This window comes from Scomber scombrus, chromosome 21 (assembly GCF_963691925.1).
Source record: "Scomber scombrus chromosome 21, fScoSco1.1, whole genome shotgun sequence".
Classification (NCBI taxonomy): domain Eukaryota; kingdom Metazoa; phylum Chordata; class Actinopteri; order Scombriformes; family Scombridae; genus Scomber; species Scomber scombrus.
Window position 1 is genome coordinate 16,247,316 of NC_084990.1, and position 16,534 is coordinate 16,263,849.

Here is a 16,534-nt window from a genome sequence, read left to right on the forward strand (position 1 = left end):
TGGCATAACTGGGCCATTAGAGTCACTCTGATGCACCACATATATTTGCTATTCATAACAGGAAGAATATGCCCCAATTGACCGCGCATATTTCTGTGACAATTGTTTTCACAGCAATTGTTCCAGTCTATTTTGGAATTTCACGTTTTTTCTTTGAGTTTATTCCACCTCAATAAGGACAAAGAAGTAAGAGATTTTCATTTGAGCGATTTTCAAACATTCCAGGTTCTTGGCCATTTGTCTCCAGGCCGTCTGCTCGCAAACAAGAATAGAAAATGGCTGCGATGTTGCAGGCTCAAGTCCAAATCATGACCAAGGCCTGTATGTTTGCTTTCACCATCAGTTTTTTTGACACACATATACAGAACTCCACATTCAGCCAAAAGAAGAAAAAAAAAATAATAATTAAAACTGCTGCTGATGCTTGATGTGTGGTGAAATTAAGCGACTTCTATCAACAACAAAACTATTTAAGGGGTTTTGGGGAGCCTCCATGCAAAAGCAGGTACAACAACAAACAACTTTTAATTAATACCAAATGCATGAAAACTTCAATAAAACTATAAAATGCAGACACCTAGTGTTTATTTACATTAAAAATTCACTCTTTACCACACTTAAATGTGTTAATCATCTTGCCAAACCGCTTTTTTTTTTTTTACCACCATGTGATTTTAACATATTGCAACATACACTTTAATTGCAGTGTGTGAGTGTGAGTGTGTGTGTGCGCGTCTGTGTGTGTGTGTCTGTGAGTGTGTGTGCGTTGGGTACCACTTGAGTAGTCTACTCATTTGTTTGGAATGCACATAAATTCTCGACTTTACTGTAGGGACACAGCTGGCCAAACGATTAATGTACCAACAAAAACACCGAGAGCCGAGACATTATGAAGTTCAGTGTGTGAAGAACCAGGCCACAATAGAACCAGAACCAGCTTGTAAATTCCTGGAGGAAAATCCAAATGAAACTCGGGTAACTGGTTCACAATGTGCACAAAGTGAGCGAAAGAAAAACTCTCCTTAATCTTATCTTTACATTTGTCACATTACAAGAAAGTGACACATTGCATTTTGGGTCAAGGATCGGTTTCCCCGCCACAATTACAGTGAAACTGAGATAATCAGTGTATAGCAGCAAGTGACACAGTGCAGATTAATCTCAAAGGCCCCCAGCATACCTTCTCCCCCTCCTCTAGTGTCTGACGGGCCATAGAGCACACATCCAGCATGCAGATGGCACTGCTGGCCTTGCTTTTTCCAAGGGCAATGCAAGGACAGACTCATTACCAGCAGCATTAACTTGACATTTCCATCTGACATAACTCAAATTGTCAAAGCAAATTCTATTAAATTCGTTTCATAGAAGATGTGTTCTGATTTCCTCTCGTTGTTCACTCCTGCCATTCCAAGTTGTTTATATTTGGTATTTTCATTTGCAAGGAATTCAGATTCAAATACACAAATATCAAGACGAGCCAAGTACCTGTTCCATCCAGGCAGTGAAGGAACGCTGCCAAGAGTCTTTCTTCTCTAGATGCAGGTATGTGTTGAAGAGGATGAGGTAAATGTAGCGCTCCAAGTACTGCAGGCTCCTCAGCAGCAGTTGCTGACAATCCTTCTCCGTCTTACCACTTTTGATCTAAGAAAAGAGGAAAACAAATGTATCAGGTGAGCACAACACACTTTTCTTCATACAACAACAACTGTAGTCAGGAGTGTACCTTTTTTTCAAAATCTTAGTCCAGAAAATAATTATGAGCATTAAAAAACAAGAGAGAGAGGTCCTCCATTCAGTCAAGTGCAGCAATTCACAGAATCCTTGATGTTCAATAGTGAATAGTGGACATTTCATAGGGGCTGCATAAAGGGCCAGTATAAGATGAATAAGGAGATTTTTTTTGTTTTGGACTGTTAATTATGCAAAGATATTCCAGTAGAGCCACAGAAAAATAATATAGGCGTGTAAATGTGTCTGATATTCCCCTTTAAGCCTCAACAGTGTCACTTGTTGAAATCATATGTTATGATGAATTACATGTTCTCTTCTACCTTCTACCACCCACTACCTCAGCCTAAAAAAAGACCTTCCAATACCTTATAATTTTAAACATGTGTCTAGACGACTTCAAGCTGTGTGTGATATGGTTGACCATGTTGTCCAATCACATTTTATCATCTCCTTCCCCAGATAGCAGTTTTGACAAAGAGTTAGCAAGCCATCGAAACTGTCACCCACAGTGCACCCTAGTTTTCATAACAGTTGTTTACTCCCTGTGCTTCCAAAGACCTTTAAACAACACTTCATCAATAAATAGTTACATGGCAAAACCCTGTGGTCAGGAACACTAGAACATTGCAATTATCATAACTATGAGATTTTCCTATAACTCCCTCAATTGGTATTCGAGAGACAAGATAATGGTACTCTCACAGGCCTAATTCACTGTCTAAAGGAGGCAGAGGGGAAAAGACAATTTTGGACACAAGATGATTAAAATGCTCTTAGAAAAATGTCAGTCCAAAACACATAAAATGAAAACTTTGCTTATTTAACCAAGCAAAGATGAACTATGCAATGAAGCAGCTCTCTATTAGCCTTAGTCATGCCACTTCTCACAAAGTTGGTAATTGGGTTGCTCCTCAATTACAGGCTGTGACAGCACAGATGTAAATGCAGACAGGCTTTCATTAATGTGGCGAGTCGGTGTCAAGATGTTTTCCCTTTTTTTCCCCTCGTCTTTTTTTTCTTTTCTTTTCTTTTCTTTTTCTGATTGCTTAGAGCCTCAAGCGCTTCCAGGCATCAAGTGGCAAGGTCTGCCATCCAGCTGTGTCTGTGTGGTGGAATGTGAGGTGTACACTGGATTGGATAACATGTCAATTGGGGTTAAGAGAAAGTAACAAGCGGGGACGAGATGTAGTATAGCTCAGTGACCTGTTAGCAGGCACTTTCTCCCAGCAGACTGTTGTCTGCATTGTAATGAGCATTTTGACTGCTTGTGGTCTTTGTATATGATTGTTAATACAGGGCAAAAATCTTATCAGCTCACAGTTAGCTGCAAATCTTGTATATATTGAAGATATTTTGGGGCTGCACAGAGAATAATCAAAGTTTACCAAGTAGGTGGGCTAGCACTCAGGGTAATTTGAAAAGTGCACAGCACACCATAATACGATCATTCCAGAGCTGAATGACGCAACAGAGAGAGAGGGGGAATGAGCAGGGTTTCCTGTCCGTTCCCAAACAGCCGTGGTTGGATCTGAGTTATCCAAGCATCTGCCGCTGAGCGGAGGAGAAACTACACCTAGGCAAAGAAAAGATGTACTGTCTGTTGTCTATCAACTGTCCGAGGACACAGATGAACAAAGAAAGCACACATTCACCTCACTTTTTCCTAATCTTTCCAAGTTAACATGGAATACAGTGGGAGAGCAGGTGAATGCTGTTGAACCCGATTACCCTGTGCGCCCTGCACCCCCAGGGGGCTTTCAGCATTTCATTTCTTATCCTGAAACTCCACAGTGCCAAAGCCTGGCAGCTATCCGTGCATAAGTCATGGCCAGATACTCATAACACACACACACACACACACACACACACAGGCACTCAGATTGCATAATTCACACCTCTACAATCTGCAGAGCCCTAATTCTGAGTCTGCCATCTGTCTGTCTACATCAACGGAGCCATATGTGCGGTTGGGCGGCCTCTCTTGCACCCTCAGAAATTCCTTCAGAAAACATTGTTGGGGAAGATGTGGTGAAGAAAGAGTAAATTTCTTCCATTCCATGTAAAGGAGACAGCCTTGAGAGCTTTGGATTTACAAAGATTACATTTTTAGGGTTCTAGGCCGCCCGTGCTGTGCTGATAATCATTTCCAATTTTCAGTATTTTGCTTTCATAAGTTAGTTGTTGAACACATTATCATTTTATAAGGTGTTCAATAAAAAGGTTTTTAAACCTATTTCTTACTTGCTATGCTGAGATGAAAAAGAATAATTCCATCTGGTTCAACAGTCTGAACAACTTAAAGAGAAGTAAGTAAAGTTTCTACTAAATCTATGAAAAGGAAGAGAAGGAAGTAAGTGGAAATTGCAGCATCCTTTTATCTGCCTGGTCTTTCAGAACAAAGGAGGTATCTGGTCTGTCCTCGTTTGCTATCAAGGCTAAAAGCAATAATTCAGCCAGCTGCTGAGGTGTGATAATGTATGTCCTCAGCTCTGCTCGGTCCTCTGTGAGATGGGAGGCTGGCCAAACACAGACCACATACCATTGTTGAGAGAGTCCAGGAATGCTGGATGGCTGAGCAATGCTTCTAACGAGGACAATGTGAAAGACAGAGAGAAATGTTTAAAAAGAGATGGAGGCACTGTATGTTATCGCTGCATGGACACTACTGGGAGTAGATACACCTTTCTGTTAAATGCACTATTAGAAAAATCTTACTGACAGCTCCTCAATACAAGTACTAAAGATTACTATTGTTTTAACGGCTTCTGGTACGTTTTCAGTATTCAAGTTGTTTTTCACACACACATACATATCCAATGCCAATGTCTTTAAACCAACCTTTTATGGAAATTACTCAATACATTGAGTCATTTAAGGCACATAATTCTGGAAAAGTACAGGGTCTGACACCACAACCCACAGATTTGTTGTTTATAAGAAAGACTACAGACAAACGTACACACAAATAAAATAAGTCAAAATTTTACATTGTGTACGTTTCAAGTGTCAGATCATTCTGCCATGTCTGCTGCCATTTTAGCTCATGTCCACCGGGCATGTAAATGTCTCGCTTGTGGCCCTGGGTCTATTTTTTCCCCTGAGCAGCGTGCATCCATGAAGTGTGAAATTCACTTGTGAGTACATTCAAATGCCCACTTTTACTGATAATTCACCCTGCAACGTATTTACAATGAATCTATTGTTACTGTCTGGACACAAATGCAGCGAAACTAGTTTTTCTTATTTGTAAGTAAGTAAATACATGACATAATGCAGTTGTACAATAATTAAAGAGAATGTATCATGCATATTTCCATGGTCATATTCTGGAGCTTATTAGGAGTTTTTCCTCACCACTGTCGCCAAGTGCTTGCTCATGTGGGAATGTTGGGTCTCTTTGAATTAAATTAAAGTGTAAGTTCTAGACCTGCTCTATGAAAAGTGCCTTGAGATGACTTTTGTTGTGATTTGGCACCATATAAATAAAGATGGATTGATTGATTGTGTTTATATTCCACTTGTATATCTTTGCATGGTTTAAAGTTAAAAAAAGATCTTCTTATGAATATGATGCCAGTCCTTTTTAGCAGCCCCTCAGTTCTGCCTCTGTCCGAAACAGGCTGTTTTAGCTCTCTTTAAGACCGCCCTCATGATGAGCCTTCTCTGTTCTGATTGGTTAGCTATTGTAAGCTGTGTCTGGGCAGAGTTCCAGCAGCTCAGGAGGCGGGAGCATTGTTACACACCTTCACCTCAAGGTTGGGAAATCTGACAACGCTTAACACAAACATCTGAGATTATTACGGTTTAAAAAAAGACCTTTTATGCTGAGTCAAGTTCAGCCACAAATCATCTACTGTATAAACAATATCTAAATGAGCCACTAGCCTGTATTCCATATGTTTTAAAGAAAGACAAACATCAGCAAAAACAACTCTCGACAATATTGGAAATTGGTAGGATTTTCCGCCTCCAGCTGACATTGGAACAGCGATGGAGCATGCAGTCGACATCTGGGATAAGATGCTTTATAAAATGCCAAATAGCTTAAGAGCAATATTCAGGTTTTCAATTTCATTCAGTGATACAGTTTATAAGTGAATGTAGTGGTACATTCAAACAATCTATGTATTATAATGTCCATTTGTTCAGTCAGAGCAACATTGAACTAATCTATGTATATGCATTATCCAAAAATAAATGCACTATGCAGAAACAGAATAAATGCACAATCCCCTTGTAAAGGTGTAAGTATATTAAAGATAAACAGCACCCACATATGTCAAATACTGCCTGACAGGGATACTGCATGTCATCAGGTCTGGTATAAAAAGATGCCACACTGGTATGCTGGATGTTGAGTAATCACAGGTCCTTCACAGACTATCTGAAAATCTCTCCTGTAGTAACTCAAAGGCGAGGCAACAATAACACATGCTCGGCATTCATACAAACAGGCTTATTTACAGCCCAACCTTGCAGCAGTGACGAGAACCCCAACCCCCCTCCCTATACACATATACTGAACACTCACAGGAATGTCAGCCAATTGCTAGCTAGCTTGTACTATCGATTTCTCAAATCACTGACATTTCACTCACCAGGGTGTCTGTGGGCACTAGCGATTTCTGTCCATCTCTTGCTGTGAATCTCTCTGAAGCTGTTTTAAATGTGTGCGACAAGCATTTTAGTAATCATGCAGTGAACACACCAAGTAAACTGTCTGCCATCAGCCTTTGTAGGACTGATGTTCGGTGTCTGTGTCCACCCACTGCTCTTGTCGTTGTTGTGTTTTCAGCGCTTTTGGCAATAATCTACTCTTTACCTGTGGCTGTCCAGCCAACTGAGCATATTGATTAAGAAAAGCAGCTGGGAAAAAGGGATTGCTAAGGGTTAGGGTTTCCTTCTAGCATAAAAACAGCAAGCAGTATTTGGTACAAATTTGTGTTATTGCAAAGCAGGGAATTCTAGTGATGTTTTCTACACTATGAATACAAACAACTGCCACCTAGAGAAACTGGAAAAAATAAGATTTTACCATAACCTGTCTATAGTTTAACAATGTTTCTACTCAAAGTGACACTGGTGCATTATTATTTGAGTTTCCTTTTCTGTTTTTCTTCACCTTTAGAAGATATTTATGTTGTAGTTTTTACTATAGTTACATGGGGCCATAAAGTTTGGGTGAAAATCGTTTGAAAAGCAAGTTCTGGGTACTCTCCACTGTACATTGGGAATAAAAAAAAAAACCGATACATATCCAAGTGGACATGAACATAAATTATAAAACCAAATATTATGTTCTTCTAATGATGTAAAACCACTATGCTGGCATTTTTTTTTTTTAAATATCAAGGATGGCTCATTTATTAAGAAACGTATCATACAGCTTCTGGACGGAGCACCACACTCTAATCCTAAAATGATGGCAGACGAGCGCAGAGGGTCGACCTTTCTGTGGTCTCGTGTGGGTCAGGACTGAACTGAGAGGTGCACACTATGGAGAGGTCCGTCTGCCTGACATATGGTGCCAATTACCAGCTGATGGGGTTGCCGAGGTAAAGAGGCCAATCCATATTGGCCCTTCCCACCCAGGTTAGCACAAGCAGCCATTCATCAGATCCTGCAGAACACCTCCCACCCAAATCCTAAACCAAACCCCGACCTGTCTCGAGTGGACAGGCAGCCTACACATGGCTCCTTGACTCAATGTACAGACAACTCAAAGTCAAGTACACACACTGATTTTCAGGTAGGTTCATTAAGTGAACCCAAACCAGGGTCCAACTGCAATTTCTGGATATACTCTCTGTTCAGGCTGACTGCTGCCAAATGTGACGGTTGCCATTTCATAAGAAATATAATGGGACAGCGTACACATTTAAAACAAACAAAAATAAAGGATGCTTGATTGAAACTTCAATCTTTTTTCCCCTCTGTCTTTCCCTGTCTCACATGGACACACACACAGACACACATGTACTTTACACATTAAATAGATTTCACGTCACTCATCTTTGCCAAGATGTATTACTCTAGGTTTTCTGCTGGCACCAACACGTCACTACATAACTCAGAAATGTAATTCATTTGTACAATTCCCATTTTACGACATCTCAGACATCTCTACATCACCAAACTTTGCAAATTGTTAATCAGTTTAAGCCTTATTTAGACTCAGCTGCACTTACACTATGATGTAGTTTGAGTTGAAGGCTCAAAAGCATGAATAAGTAACGTGCATGTTTGTGTTATTATATTCAAAAGCCTGTAATTCCCATCTTTAGTTGCATGTTTAACAACCATTGGAGCTTAACCTGCTTAAATTTGGCATTTAGCAAATTATGATGATAATATAATTAGACTGCTTGAATCTTTAGTATTTTTCGTCTGGAGGAGTTGATTCATTCTTGCTACTGGACATTATTAATGTTACGTTACCTAAAAATGTACTGAGGTGCAACATTGTTTGCCATCATTTTATAAAATAAGAGTGCCATTATATCCCAGTGTCTATTATAGACTTGCATCATTCAGGTTTTTGCTCTCTTGGCTGAAACTTCCATCTCTTTTTACAAGTGACTCCTAACATCAGTCTTCCTCTGTGTTTAGTATGCTTCTATAAAACTGTGTATTTTTATTTAGCTTCTGTTTAACTCTTTGGAGCTTTCTAACTTTGACTAGAAAGGTGCAACATATTTTTATATATACATTTTTTAAATAAATAATACTAGTACTATTAAAACATTTTTCTTACTGTGTTGATCCATCAGATTCTGCAATGTGTAAAACTGAAAGAAGTATATTTTAAACATACTTCTTACATCAGACATACTTAAATATTTCTCCAGGTTGCATGCACCCACCCAGCATGTGTATGTTTTTTTTACATGCACTCCCATTTTTCTGAAAACCCGACCATCCACCCACCCAGTCTGTCTGCCGCCTGCCAGGTTGGCCAGTAGCGAAGCAATCAAAGTTATACATCATCTGGCTTCAAGCTGCAGAACTGATCTTTATGGATCAAGATGGTGCCCAAAACTCCCCTTTTAAAAAGGAACAGAGAAGCCATGTAGCAGCCAGTGAGAGGAGGGGACGGAGATGCCTTTATGTTAATGGTTTCTACAGATTCCAATCCTCTGTCTGTCTTTTTCCAGTTGCTCAGCCACACTACACTGATTAAATCATGAAGTTGAGGTTGAGGTGGATTTTAGGGGCAAGCTGTGTCAATCCACATACTGTATATATGCAGATTTGCCATCAACCAATCTGTCCATCTTGTGTCAAATGGCTTAAAAATGAATGTGAAAATGTAATTTGTGGTTAAAACAGTTCAGATACTTTGTCATGAAGTGAAGTCTTATGGATTATCTGTATTCGCTATCAGAATACAGACTTAACTTTTCTTAAACATTTAAAATTAATATCTATCAGCTCTAATCAAAAATAAACAAACAGGATCTAAGGATAGGATTAACAAAAATGGAGAACTAATGAAGGAATGTATTGCGCAATGAAGACAAGCAAAAATACATAATGTCTGTTGAGCAGAGATTACAAAAGCCACAGGAGGAGACAGGGCTCATCAACTTAGCCTACACAGAGACTGGAATATCTGCCCGCATTAACCACACGCATTATGGTACATTCTGTACGTGCACATGCCTGGAAACAGAGCACATGGAGACTCCCACTGTGAATCAATCATTTATTGAGCTTTCGAAATATCTTGTGCATGCAAACCCAAACTTGGGCATTAAAATGGTATGTCTGCAAGCTACAACTAATCAGACATTTAAAACCCACTGAGTTCTCCTAATCAAATTTTTACTCTTGGCTGCAAAATACTTGTCTGTATTGATGCTGGTGGTTAATAGAAAGCAAATGTATTGATGGCTGATTTTTTTTTCTTTGTGAGGAAGCCACAAAACTGCTGTGAGGAACTGTTTGTCAGCCACAGTACTGCACAGCATGGTTGAACACTGTGATCTGGAAGGACATTTTTAACTAACTATGGATGGATTACCATTACATTTTGTACAGACAGAATACAGATGATAATGATTCCACCGAGAGCCACTGACAGGTCAAGATTTCCATTTTTCTGTGTTCAGACAGAACGCAAAGCTATTTTTAAATGTGGCCTTATTACACGCAATATCAATGCAAAGATGCAAGTATTCATATGCAAATTCACCAGGACAACACAAACTGACTACACGTCTGCGCAAGTTGAAAATGTTTCAACTTGAGTGAAAAATATGGATGTATTCTTGGTGGCTTTATGAATGTACTTCATAAACATACAGGGATGAGAGGGGAATATTAGCTGGTGTTACATAAACTTTAACTTGCTACTAAAGCATCATTGTAATTATTAAAGCTTAACAGGAAACATTCAAACTTAGTGCTGAGTCTGACATGTTAAAATTGTCACTGTGGTGAAGATAAATACTTTAGGGGCAGTTTACTACAGTAAAGATGGTATAATTAATGCGATTCTTGGCTTGCTAGTTTATTAACATCGGCTCAGAGGGAAAACAGAAATACTGGTGGGCCAAGATAAGCTAACAGAGCACAAAGTAGCATTAGCAAGGCTAAGCTACCAAATATGCAATGTCAGCTAGTAAAGTTCATATTTAAACTTGAACTTGAACTTATTTTTTTAACCATTTGGGGCAGTGGCAACAAGCTGTGAAAACAACGCTTCTCTCACCTACAGTAGTTTTGCACTGGGTAGATAGCGTCCAGTTTTTAGAGCTTTACAGCTTTTAAAAATGTGGGCCAGAAAACTAAAAAGCTGAAAGTCTGACACTATCCTGCAATAATTGCAATTTGTTTACATAATTATTCGATCATTATTCTTCAATTTTCTCAGTGGTGACCAATATGTCTGCACCGTGAATGTTATTTTTCTGTTGACAAAGAAGCTACAGTAGTGTTTGCTAGAAGTTGTTAATGTAATGTTTTTCACAACGATAAAAGAATATACTAATTTAAGAGTTTTTCCTGTAAATGATTTAAAAGAACCTGTGCAGCCGGGTCCATGATGACAAATTCGTGGTTGTGGCACAGAATATTACCTCCGCCTTCAGAGTTGTAGACAGCCGTCAACAAACCCAATACCAAATCTATTTGAATCACTGAAAAAGTAGATGTGGGCAGCAATTCAGAGGTCTGAACCACTCACAGACAAAACTTTCGCTACCTTTTGTTTTCTGTGTAACAATCATTATATCGTCATGGGGCTGCTGGCCCTTCTATTGACTTTTTTATATTTAGTTCAATCTGAGCAGCTGCTGCTGTCAATCCATACCATCCGACTATGTTCCTGCACCTATTTTATATTCTTAAATTACTTATGTAAAATGCATTTTATCCAGCACCTAAATGCCCACACCCATCAAATCTGCCATTATAATGATTACTTCCAAGAATAGAAGATTGCAGAAATAAGGTAGACCTACATTGTACCTTACTTTGAAGCGGTCTCTATGGGATCGAAAAAGTCATTTGACAAGGCAGATCTGAATGTTCCTTGCTGACTGTGTGAGTTGTTGGCACTTTGGGAGTAGTTATAGCGTCGTTAACACAGGATTCATCTGTTGCTCAACTGTCCTCACGTATGAAACACAGCTTCCCCATTGGGGCATTGTGAACCTCAACCAAGTCACGACTTACCGCATATCCCACATGGTTGGCATTTAAGTCAGTTCACCATTGGGATTGTATTCCTGTAGGTATTTGTTCAATGCCAGTAGTTAGCTGGTGTGAAAGATTAGACCAAAAAGGTAGACCTTTTCCTGCTGAAATGATTTGGGGCTTAGCAAGACCTGTCAGATACCATGACCACAGCTACTGAGGGCATGCTTAAACACTCATGCATGGTTTTGGAGGTAGTTATTCCTGGTCTGTGGGCCTGGGGCAATGACAGGTTTAGTGTGTGGGGGCAGGAAATAGCAATCCTTCTGTGCAGTACCCAGCAAGGTCTGAAACACTGTCCTGGGGCCAGTGGTTGAAAAGGGGGTGGGGGACATGAGGAAGGTCAGGGCAAAGGGCAGGCCAGGGCAGTTCAGTTATTCAGGGTAAAAGGGGATAGACTAGGAGGCAAACATAACGATTTCTAAAGTGGTCAGCATGTAGAGAGTGAGCAAGAGCATGAAAGCTTGATCTCTTGCAGGGAGAGTGAACACTGTAAACTATAATAACTGCAGAGGCTGGAAGATCATAAAGCTAAATTAAAACACATAAGTCTATTATAGGACTAATGAAAGAACGATGTAATGAAGCAATACTCTAATAAACCAATTACCTTTTTCAATTTGTGTTATTTCTTAAGTAGACTATACAACTTTTTTCTGAACAGCAGCCACTTTGGTCACAATTTTCAATTACGGGATAATGGCAAATGCTAAATAATAGGGTAGAGGTAGAGGAGAGTCATCAAGTCAGTGTATTGACTCCAGTAATGCGAAACCTTTAAAATAATCCAACTGAGCAACCATGTGTTTATTGCTTATCTAACTTTTCATTTGTAAGAGGAAGACTGTTTTTTCTGATTTCAAAAAGTGTCAGTGTCTTGCTATTAAGAGGTTAGTCTGAACGTGTTTAAATAGTTTAAGGTTCTACACAGGCGCGCAGACTTTGTGATGTTGTGGCCGCCTGGCGTGCATACAACATTGAATTCCACAAACTTTTGCGTCACCGTATGCACGCAGATTTCCCAAAACGAGGAATAAAAAGTGAGAACGCAACGCCACTTTTGCGTTTTCTGTTCAGATCGTTTCCGTGTTAACATTGCCTAAATCACCAAAAGGCAAAGTCAGAAACTACATGAGCGCAGTTCTGATTGTAAAGTGCTATTCTGTTGAAAATAGCATTTTAAATCATTTCAGTTGAGCTTTCTGGATATCCTGCTGGCACTCTGTGTGAATCACGCTGCAGCAAAAAGTTGAAGTCGAGTTACACACCATAACGTGATTGAGCAATTAAACTTTGCACATGGTCATGGTGGTAGCAGAAGTTAGAGTAATAAGCAGTCTGAACATGATTAAAATTCAGGGTTTTGCATCTTTGGCTGTGAAAACCGGGTTTATTTGTGTGTTTGTTCCGACGATGGGGAGCACCATGTGATTTCACTGATTAGCACATTGTCAGCCAATGAAAAGAGACTTATCAGTGAAATGACTTGGCATGGCATATGACTGTAACAAAAACTGGCATGTACAGCCCTAATGGCTATAAATATTCCTTAATCATAATTTGTGTGATAGGGTGTGATTGGGTCATTGACAGAGTATGAAACATGGAACCAAATCATTATAATAGGCCTTCCTTAAACTGCAAGCTGTCGCATGTTTTCTTTCCCTAACACTATATGAATTTTGCATGCACCAATTCTAGCATATACCTCTTTCATTGTATCGTAACAGTTACTAAAGAAGGCACGTAACTCTTCAACCCCAGAAATGTATCAGCAGCATTAATGTTACGGGTGAATGCAGCAGCCCTTCAATGGACCGTGTCATGTTAGACATCAGTGAGTACTATAAACACAAACTAGATCTATTAGAGTATCCTTTGATGTCATTTACAGCTGTGGAAACTCCCGCAATAGCTACTGAATAGCAACTGACTAGTAGCAGCTGCGTATAACCCCCCATAGCTCACCTAACCTCTCAGGAAAAGTCCCGGGTGATGCTTTATTTACCTCTATGTGTACTGGCACACATACCTGACACATATACACATATATATACATCTACAACCTCATTACAAGTCCTTACTTTTGAGCCTAATTCTGCATAGGGAGAATGTGTTGTCCATGTCCAAATACCTCAGCTGGTTGCACCTGTTCAAATGGAATTTGGTCAAAATAAGTCACTTGTAGACAGCCGCAGCAAATACTGCTATTGGCATGTGAGAGTCTGGAAATTATGAATAAAAACAACAACAACCTCTGGCTCTACCACTTTCCCCTCTCCCACCCAGCGCTGGACCTAAATAAAAGCCTCTTTTGAGGAGCTACGAGTCAACCCACACCTCAGGGGAGAAGAAGAACTTGTCTCTGGTTCAGGTGGGCTCATTTTCCTGCCAATATTTCCTTTGGCCGTCACCAACTCCACTTTGTAATTGGGCCACTTATGTCAAGTGGTCATCCTAATTGAGATGAAAACTGTTAACACAAAGCCCCCTGAGCCAAAAGAGTATTGGAGATAGCTGAGATTTAAATGCAAAGCTGCAAAATACTAGTTCCAAAAGTAGTTTGTTAACCTAACTGTGTGATTGCCTCTCACTTTCTCACCCCATCTACCTTTTTTCTAATCCCTTGTTCTTCTTTCACATTGCAAAAACTCTTCTCCAGTGCACCATGCTTTATTCACCAAACATTTACAGATATCTCACCTTCAATAGGGTGTTATCTGATTCTGCTTCATCTTCCCTTACATACAATTCATTGTATGATTCATCATGTGACAAACAAATTACATATCATAATCAAACTTTTCTTCAAAATTACTCTAGACAAAATTGATAAAAAAAAATAATTGTAGGAGAAATTTTGATGACTATAAATCTAGAACATAACAATATTTTAACAATATTCTCTTGAAAATGTACTTTTTCATCTCAAGCCATCATTGATAACATTTTCCAATTCAGGCAGATTGAATTGGAGCTGAAACTGGTCTGCACCTCACAGTGTGTGCGTTCTCGAAGAAAAAAAGAAATATAGCCAAATATATTTGGCTGTCAGTGCTGCACCAGTCCCCTCAACCTCTGCAAACTTTTGCGAATTTGGCCCCAGCTCCTCTCACTTCTTCTTTCCTAAAGACGTCCGCTACCTTTCTCAGAAAAAAAAAAAAAGAAACCTGCTCACAGCATTCTCCCCTTTCTGAAAATATTTTTCCACTGCCCCGTCCAAACCATGAGGGCCTTTCTTTGGACACACACAGCATGATTTGCACTCATTCACTCTCAATCTATGCGTTTCAGTTTTCTCACCACCTGGGTGAAAAAGCATTCCAGTTTTGGAAAAGAAAAAAGGTGATAGGGGAAAAGTGCTGCAACTCTCGCCCAAAAGAAAAAGGATTAGGGTTTATGAGATTGTCAGATTTGATTCTCCATTTCTGCAACTCCACTCACTTTGCTTTAATAGCCTCTTGATGGACTGGGTAGAAGACAGCAAACTTCAGTGATCACATTTTCTGTACATGCTCTTAAAGCTGTTTGGACAGGTTGAATCAGACAAGGTGCTAGAACTAACAACATACTGGACAAACAGAAATATTATTCATCATGGAAATGGCATATGCTGCTATGAAATCAGGATAATGTGAGTTGATGATAAAAAAATGGAAAGATAATAGAAGGCTGCAACCATGGGAAGACAGATGGAAATTAGGTGATGTTGGGGTTTGTGTTCCTAAAATCGTTTGACATTTTGCATTATCAGATTCCCTGTCCATCCAATAAATCCAGCCTGTGTGTCAACACACCTGTCAACACAACAAAGCTTCACAATGAAAGAGGACAATATCAAAGTGAACTGTAGTGGGCAGAAATCGCTCGAGGCTATTTTCCACCTCAAACTGGCTTGACAATGGAAAGAGAGGCCCCTGCAGCTGATTCCTGTGCAGGAGACGGAGGAGGAGGCAGAGGAGGAGAGGAAGCAGCCTCTCTTCTGCGTTGGCCCTGACATTGGAGGATGCATCTGCAACGAGGGGTCACGCCTGGACGGCAGCAGGGATTTACAGGCCCTTCAAGAAGACCCCCCCCCCCCCCCCACCACCACCACCACCACTACCACCACACATAGATACACACACACACACACGCACTCAGCCCCCAAAAACCTCACCCGCTCCGCCACCTCCCTTCCCCCTTTTCCCTGGCCCCTCTGGGAGCTGGCGGACGGTTCGGGTCCCAGTGTAAATATATTTTTTTCTCTATCAAAGACACATTTTCCAACCACTGTCAAAGTGGAGGCGGGTGCTTAGGAGGGGTGAGGAGGGGGAGGGCTACGAGAGAGAGAGAGAGAGAGAGAGAGAGAGAGAGAGAGAGAGACAGAGAGAAAGAGTGGGGGTGAAATTTTTCCCTCTTCCTACCCCCTTTTCTCCCCCTCTCTCGTCTGCTGCTGCCTGCCGGGTTCTAGCAACATCTGGCACTGTTTATCACCTGGCCTGCTGGTTGAGGCAGGAGGGGAAAGGCTGAAAGGGGAACACGGTGCCAACCTGAGGTCCGAAGGGGCAAGGTTAAAGGACAGAGCAGCTTACTTTGTAGTTTTGGCTATCATTTCAATCCGTTACCATGACACTGTATTCACCAAGGTAAGTGCTCAGATTTGGAAACACAGTGATTCCCATAAGAATGAGGAAAAGAAGGAAAGGGTGTGTAGATCACGTACAGTATGTCACAACCAGAAAGTTGGTCTGTTGGTCCCCAGCTGAAAGTTTGGGTAATCATTTTACAGTTCTGCTTTTTAAAGTTGGATTATAGTTGTACCAAGCGTGTAGTTATCAGATTTGCTGCTAGGTCGTGTATGCCTACAGCTTGATGAAACTAAAATAGGTACCGAAAGGGACTAAATTTGCTATACGGTGGGAGAAAATCCAAGAAGAACTGACAAAAGATGACAACAGGAAATGTTTCCAAGAATGGGGGAAGCACTGGGAAAAGTTAATCGCATCTCAAGGGGAGTACCTTGTAGGAAATTAAAAAGGAAAGATTAATAGTGGCAGTTTTACCTGGGAATTTTCAGATCCCCCCTCATGTGTTACAGCGTAGCTTAAAAGTCTATGCACCT

General features: G+C 40.3%; 1 protein-coding gene across 1 annotated transcript in view; it reads right to left on the minus strand.

The window, feature by feature from the left end:
- The window catches only part of pald1a (phosphatase domain containing paladin 1a), a 47,248-nt gene that overhangs the window by 12,013 nt on the left and 18,701 nt on the right, over positions 1 to 16,534 (minus strand). The window contains exon 19 of the mRNA XM_062442666.1: positions 1,486 to 1,641. Within this exon, the coding sequence (XP_062298650.1) occupies positions 1,486 to 1,641 (156 nt within the window). The remainder of the gene's footprint in view (positions 1 to 1,485; positions 1,642 to 16,534) is intronic.